The sequence below is a fragment of the Cebidichthys violaceus genome, unplaced genomic scaffold (assembly GCF_023349555.1).
Source record: "Cebidichthys violaceus isolate CVI_PGR_0920_01 unplaced genomic scaffold, fCebVio1.0.p SCAF_15, whole genome shotgun sequence".
Taxonomy (NCBI): domain Eukaryota; kingdom Metazoa; phylum Chordata; class Actinopteri; order Perciformes; family Stichaeidae; genus Cebidichthys; species Cebidichthys violaceus.
In genome coordinates, this window is record NW_027176318.1 from 3,028,615 (window position 1) to 3,036,564 (window position 7,950).

The following is a 7,950-nucleotide window of genomic DNA, read 5'->3' on the forward strand; positions in this document are numbered from 1 at the left end:
ACGCTAACCAAGGCAGCTACACGACAGGATACGCACAAGCTATGCGCTTTTGAAACCTTTTGGAGAGACTTGAGTGGACTTTTAAAGTGAAGAGCAGCTGTGGTAAGTTAACTGATTTTCAGTCTTTACATCTGCAGTAGCGTTTCTACAGTGTTCATTTGTCTATCGTGTCGTTTTTATGAATAATATGAATGGCTCGTGCTCTAGCACCGCAGTGTTTTTAGATTGATTTGTTGCTTTGTTGCCATATGGTTCTTGTGAGTTTTTCTTGTCATTGTGTTAATCACATTGATTTGGACTATATGCATTGTCGGTTAATTACGAACCATCCCGTCATGCACGGGGTTATTGTCCGGACAATTGAATCTGTTTAAGTTGTTGTTTCCCCGCTAAGCTAGTTAGCTTAGCCCCCCTGAAGACACGCGTGGAGCCGCGGCCTCAGCTGTTTTTTGTTATTGTTCCGGGTTCAGAGGTCACAAAGCCTGTTGTCTGTTACGTGAGCGCAGTCCATCGAAAACATTATGTTTACCACAATTTAAGCTTCTGCATTTTCCAAATGCACTAGTATTGTTCAAACGTATTGTTCAGTTCTTAAGCCTCGTACCGAATGGTTTAATACGAATACATGTATTATTATACCCCTAGAAACAAATAACCATAGCTGTGGCGTCATAATGAGCTTATTAGGACATGGCTCAAGTCTAGTAGGACAGCACAGAAGGCCCAGGTATAAAATGCACGGTCCGCCACTGCATTACGCAAAACTTCATTTGGACAATCGGTCTTCTCTGTTAAAAGGGCAAAACTATGAAACTGTCTACCAACTGAATTGAAAATGCAACACACTTTTAATGTTTCTAATAGAGGTATTAAATCATGGCTAAAAGAGAAACAACATTGTTCTCACACCTAACACCCCTGTACACACACTTGTATTTTGTGTATGTATTTTCTTTCTTTCTTTAATTTTTGTTGTTGTTGAAAAAGCCTCCTGTGGACAGGTGTTGTAAATTAGCATCTGTGTAGTTGTCTCTCTATGTGTGTGTGTGTGTGTGTAGTTGGGAGTTCAGCCTGACAGAGAGAGCAGAGCAGATGCTCGCTGCAGCGTAATAATAAATGATATCAAACATTAAAAAGTACTAATAAAAACACCAGTGACGTCGGGGCTTATCAATATTACGATCTTAAATGCATCCCAACCTTCAGATAAGGTAAAACATGAAAGGCTCTCTCTAGAGCCAGTGTTGTTTTGTCCCTTCTGGTCTGCTGTAGAAACATGGTGGTGCAATATGGCGGAGTTCATGGAAGAGGACCCACTCCCTACAAAGATATAAATGTCTTTTTCTAAGCTCAGGAAAACACTACGATTCTTAGTTTCAGGTGATTATACCCTGATTTTTCAATCAGTTATGAATATTATATTCAATATGTGTCAATAAACCCCCCTAAATGTTACACACCGTCCCTTTAAAGTACCAAAAGTAAAAATACTTGGCCCTAGTGACTGATAAATGATCATATATGACATTATTAGAATGTCGATATTCATGCTTAAGTACCATTGTACTGTTGTAGCTGGTCCAGGTGCTGCTGGTTTTAACTATTTGATATACAGTGCAGTAGTTTAGTCCAGTGGTTGCCAACCTAGTGGTCGGCACCTCCAAAAATCCTGGAGGAACTGCTAAGAAGACGTCGAGGTTGCAGAGCTGGCACTAAGCGGAAGGCGAAGAGGAGGAAATACAAACCTTTGGTACCGGCGATTCTAATGGGGTACATGAGGTCTTTGGCAAATATGACGGACGAGCTTGGCGCGCTAGTAAAGACCGATAGGGATTTCTGCGAGTGTAGCGTCATGTGTTTCACGGAGACATGGCTGCACTCAAGATTTCCCGGACCACAGTGCAGCCGTACCCGGCTTCAGGACTGTTCTGGCGGACAGAGACGTTGTACAGAGCGGTAAGAAGAGAGGTGGTGGGATTGCAATGTATGTGAACGAGAGGTGGTGCAAAGAACGTTTCTGTAGCCCGGACTTTGAACTGTTAGCCGTGGGTATGCGTCCATATTATTTGCCGAGGGAGTTCTCATCTGCCATTGTTGTCGCTGTGTACGTCCCTCCATCAGCTGATGCAGAGGCAGCAGTGGACACCATCCACTCCACTCTGTCTGGACTGCAGATGCAACATCTTGGTGCATTTTTGGCAATTACTGGAGACTTTAACCACACCACACTGGATAAAGCACTGCCAACCTTCCACCAGTATGCTCACTGCCCCACACGGAACAATACAACTCTAGACCTACTGTATGCTAATGCCAAGGATGCATACAGTGCTACTGCCCTGACTCCCCTTGGCAGGTCTGATCACAACCTGGTCCTGTTAACACCTAAGTATGTAACCACCAGGACTGTGAGGAGGTGAACAGAGGAGGCTAATGACGCCCTGCAGGACTGCCTTGAGTCAACGGACTGGGATGTGTTGTGTGGACCACATGGAGAGGACATCAACAGCATGACGGACTGGATCACAGAATACATTCAATTCTGTGAACAAACCACCAAACTCAGGAGAGCACACCGCAACCTGAAAGAGAAGCTCAGGGAATGCAAGGACTCCTGCAGGAGGAAGCTGGAGGCCAAACTCCAGCAGAACAACGTGAGGGAGGTGTGGACCGGGATGAAGCAGATAACTGGCTTCAAGGTTGGAGGGAGACAACCAGTGGACTCCCTGGAGAGGGCCAACGAGCTAAAGACCCGGTGCTGTGGAAGACATCGTGCCTGGTTTCTGTACCAAAGAAGAAGACTCCATCTGGCCTCAACAACTATCGATCGGTTGCCCTCACATCTCATGTGATGAAGGTGCTGGAGAAGCTGGTCTTGGCCCACCTCCAACCGCAGGTGAAATCCTCACTGGACCCTCTGCAATTTGCATACCAGCCTGATGTGGGAGTGGACGACGCCATCATCTACCTGCTGCAACAAGCTCAGTCGCACCTGGATGGAACCGGTGGCTCTGTGAGAATCACTTTCTTTGATTTCTCCAGTGCATTCAACACCACCCAACCACTGCTGCTGAGTGAGACGCTGCGGGTGGTGGGGGTAGACACGCCCTCCGTCTCCTGGATCACTGACTACCTGACTGGCAGACCACATTTTGTCCGACTGGGCTGTGTGCTTTCTGATACGGTGGTCAGTGGTACTGGAGCTCCACAGGGAACTGTTCTGTCTCCCTTCCTGTTCACCTTGTACACCACTGACCTCCAATACAACTCAAGGTCATGCCATCTGCACAAGTTCTCTGATGACTCTGCAGTGGTCGGGTGTAGAAGGGATGGACGGGAGGAAGAGTACAGGGCAGTAGTGGAGGACTTTGTGGAGTGGGTGGGTAGAAATCACCTGCTTCTGAACGTGGCCGAGACCAGAGAGATGGTGGTCGACTTCGGGAGGAGGACGACGGCTCCACAGCCACTGAGAGTTCTGGGAGAGGACGTGGACATGGTGGAGAAGTACAACTTCCTGGGTGTCTCCATCGACAACAGACTTAACTGGAAGACCAACATCAACGCTGTGTACAGGAAGAGGATGAGTCGACTCTTTTCCTTGAGGAAACTTCAGTCCTTCAACGTGTGCAGCAAGATGTTGGAGATGTTCCACCAGTCTGTTATGGCCAGTGCACTTAACCTCTCCGTAGTCTGCTGGGGGAGCAGCATTGGAGCCGGAGACACCAACAGACTCAACAAACTGGTTAAGAAGGCCGGCTCCATCATTGGCTGAAAACTGGACAGTCTGGAAAAGGTGGAGGAGAGGAGGACACTGAAGAAACTATCATCCATATTGGATAACCCGGACCACCCTCACCAACACCTACTGCAGAGCACTTTCTCCAACAGACTGATCCAGCTCCGCTGTCACAAGGACAGATACAGGAGAACATTCCTGCCCACTGCAATAAGACTTTACAATAAATCACCTCTGGCCAGATCATTCACACAAATATAACACTGCTACACTGTTGTTGTTTGTTTGATGCTGGTTAATATTTGCACTATTGTTTAGTTAGTTCATTTAATACTGTACTATTTATTTGTATATACTGTGCATGTTTTATATTAATTTGTTGTATATATTGTGCATTTTATACTTAATATTTTAATTGTTTACTCTGTTACTTTAATTGCTTAGGTATATTTTTTGCTGCTGTAATGAACAAATTTCCACATGCGGGATAAATAAAGTATATACTGTATCTATCTATCTATCTATCTATCTATCTATCTATCTATCTATCTATCTATCTATCTATCTATCTATCTATCTATCTCTAATTTTTGCTTTTGTTGAAATATTGGATGATTTGACCTCTTTGAGACTCAAACAGTTACTGAAATGAAACCATGTGAGAAGTTTAGAGAGGAAACAACTGTGCCATGGCTCCCCTGAGTTGTGTAGCCTATACCAGCTCCTCTCAACCACTGGTGGGCCTCACAGCGACATCTGGTTCGCAGTGATATGAAAAAAATATTGAGGGGTCATTTACAAAGACATTTATTTGTATATCTAAAAATAACATCAAACTAAATTAAAATGCATGACCTAATGACCTTTAAATGTCAACATGCCGATCACTACGCATCATCAGGTAGAGACAAACAGGTTTAACCACAGCTACAGTAGATAGCTAATATTCCCTCGGATGCAGAGACACAATGGACCGCTTTTTGAAAGCTGCACCAGTAAAAGCTCCAAAGAGTGTGTGGTGAGAAAATATGACCCTGAAAATACTAAATTTGTATTCATAATGGCAGGCAGTGATGGCCGTGAGTAAGCAGAATATTTATTTAATATTTATCAATACAGCTGACAGTGGCATAACACATATTTACTGTCTACTTGATTTTTTTTCCTCTTCCTTTTTGTGATTTTTTTTTTTGCCATTTATTTGGGAAGGTGGTCCTCGATGTCTTTTGGACAATCAGAAGGGTCTTGAGTTACAAAGAGCTGAGAACCTCGGGTTCAACAGACCAGTGGAGCCAGACCTAAATAGTCCTTTTAAATAAAGTAAGTATTTCAATGTAATTTCCCATTAATGGAATTTATATGCACTATTATTCAAGCCAATAGATAATAGAAGGCCTAAACATTTGGGAAAAACAAATTAGTTGACAAGGGGAAAAGCCCTGCTGTAGAGCCTCCATGCTATTTAGTTTTGTCAAGCTGTCCTCATCTGTCTGAGACTTTAATAAGACAACTCTGAAGTTGTCTGAAGTTGTCTGAAGTTATATAGGTATATATGCTAAACAGCATTACTAGCATCTCAAAATCTATTTTTGCTCTATATGCTGGAGTAGAATGCAGCAGAATGAATGTTAAACTGACAAATCTGCTACATTTGAATCCATGTCATAATTATCTAGGCAGCTCTGCAAATCAAAGATCCACAAAAATACCAAGTAAATGTGTTCAATACGTAGTAGTAGTAGTAGTAGTAGTAGTAGTAGTAGTAGTAGTATAGCAGCATGACAATGTCAGGGTGGCCATAGATGACAATACTTCCCTGATAATAAAACTTTTGCTCTATTGATTTGCTTTAAATATATGATTTGTCTTAAATATATATAATTACAGTAAAATGTCAAATATCTGTTTAATATTGCAAAAACAAATGATACACGTCATGTATAAAGTAGACACACATTTGCAGACTAAAGCAATACATGATGTGTGCGTGTGTGTGTGTGCGTGCGTGCGTGCGTGCGTGCGTGTGTGTGTGTGCGCGCGCGCACTTATTGAAGTAAAGTCCAAACCTTTGTCCTTGACTTTGTTTCCTCATGACTAATATGTTTCCTAAATGGCTGAGTCTGTAAACGGAGGCTGCTTTCTCCTCATGTGACTTTCTGTATTTATTGGAGCTTTAAAAATTCCTTTTCATTTTTAGATTGGTCTGAGTGAGGTTTACATATATTTGGAAAGTGATGGGTTTTGATTCCCAGTTTAAATTCACGAAGCTCTGCAGGCAAACGACATGGCACAGACGGGAGAACTAGTCAGGACGGGGTTAATTAATGCATGTCACAGAGCAGGGACTCCTCACTACGCAGACTAAATACCTTAAACGATTCTAGAAGGGCTTTGATAGGACTAAGCTGGTTCTCGACTAAGATCAGATGTATAAAACCCCATCCCTATATATGGGTAACCTGCCCTTTTTCTATTGGACGACCGATCATCAGGATCTTCGCTGTTCTCTCTCTCTCTCTCTCTCTCTCTCTCTCTCTCTCTCTCTCTCTCTCTCTCTCTCTCTCTCTCTCCTGCTGTGCCTCTGTGCTTTTGACTCTTTGAGCGCTCGATATCAGGCAGACGGTATAACTGGCCCTGATCCACCTTAAGAGTTCAGCTGCTGTACAAACACTTTGGTTCGGGACCTGTGGATCAGAAGAGGGGCCAGACCCCACGTCTGGATTTCAAAGATGCTGAATCCAGTGCTTTTGGAAATCACCGACTAGCAGAGAACTTTCAGAGCGACTAGGAGAAGCAGCGCATCAGCGGAAAAGAAAAGTGTGGAGAGGAGAGGGACGAGGACGCCGAGGGGAGGGGGGTTCTGTGTTCAAAACTTCATTAAACATCAGCAACAAAGTGTAGCTCCGCTACATCTTTTTCTTTAAAAGGTTACCTCTCCAGGCAGCAAAATTTCACCCAAAAGCAGACAACAGGATCGTCCTGCGCTCACGCGGCTGGTCGGCAGGAAGCGGCTAGTGGCAGCAGGGGTCCTTGGGGTCGTAATGGTTCTGGTTCTGGTCATCCTCATCCCGGTCCTGGTCAACTCAGCGGGCTCAGCGGCGCACTACGAGATGCTCGGTACCTGTAGGATGGTGTGCGACCCGTACGGCACCAAGTCTCCGACCAGCACCGTCACGACGGACACGGTCCGAGACAACAGCCTCGTGCAGTCTTTACCCACTTTTATCCAAGGTCCGAAAGGGGAGCCGGGTCGTCCGGGTAAAGCGGGTCCGAGGGGACCTCCTGGTGAGCCGGGACCGCCCGGTCCGGCGGGGCCACCGGGAGACAAGGGCAGACCTGGTTTACCAGGAGCTCCGGGATCCAGCGCAGCTGCCGGTGCAATAAGCGCGGCCACCTACAGCACCGTGCCCAAGATTGCCTTTTACGCAGGGCTGAAAAAGCAACACGAGGGCTACGAGGTGCTCAAGTTCGACGACGTGGTGACCAATCTGGGGAATCACTACGATCCGACCGCCGGGAAGTTCACGTGCTCCATCCCCGGGATTTATTTCTTCACTTATCACGTCCTGATGCGCGGAGGGGACGGCACGAGCATGTGGGCCGATCTGTGCAAAAACAACCAGGTAACACAACTGCAAACATCCACTATACAGTCTGAAGGGCTCCACGCGCTTTTCACCCCACTGTTGTTGTTTATTTTTTACTTTTTACGCACGAGCTTAGGGAGTTCACGCTCCATTGCATTCACCTATAGTCTGCACATCCCACATGCAGCCTGCTCAGTGTACTATTGACTGTAGTTACAGTTCAGCCATATAACATCAGCCGTTATTATTAAAGGTGTGTGTGTGTGTGTGTGTGTGTGTGTGTGTGTGTGTGTGTGTGTGTGTGGGAGGGGGGTGTTGGTGGAAACAGGGAACTGGTACCTAGAAGAATGAGAACGAGAGGTCATGCAAAGCCTGGTCACCATAGGTCGGTGGGCTTAGTGGGACAGTGCAGATGGGTAATTAGTCTTTCCGGAGACGGGGAGAAGATTTGCCCATGGTGGAGAGAGAGCAACCACTCCAACATTCTGACAATGAGGTCCCCAGAACTCTCTGTAAGCCTGAGGACTGAATAAGTCAGGACAGCGGCGCCTCGGGAGCCTCGGGAGCTATTTTCACATTGCATTCAGTCAGAACAAAGAGCAGCAATTCATCTGTGACCTGAACATT

The 7,950-nt window shown here is 45.5% G+C and overlaps 1 protein-coding gene across 1 annotated transcript in view; it reads left to right on the forward strand.

The window, feature by feature from the left end:
• The first annotated feature begins 6,354 nt into the window (after positions 1 to 6,354).
• c1ql3a (complement component 1, q subcomponent-like 3a) overlaps positions 6,355 to 7,950 on the forward strand; it is a 15,583-nt gene continuing 13,987 nt past the window's right edge. Inside the window, exon 1 of the mRNA XM_068709460.1 lies at positions 6,355 to 7,359. Within this exon, the coding sequence (XP_068565561.1) occupies positions 6,778 to 7,359 (582 nt within the window). The 5' untranslated portion in view covers positions 6,355 to 6,777. The remainder of the gene's footprint in view (positions 7,360 to 7,950) is intronic.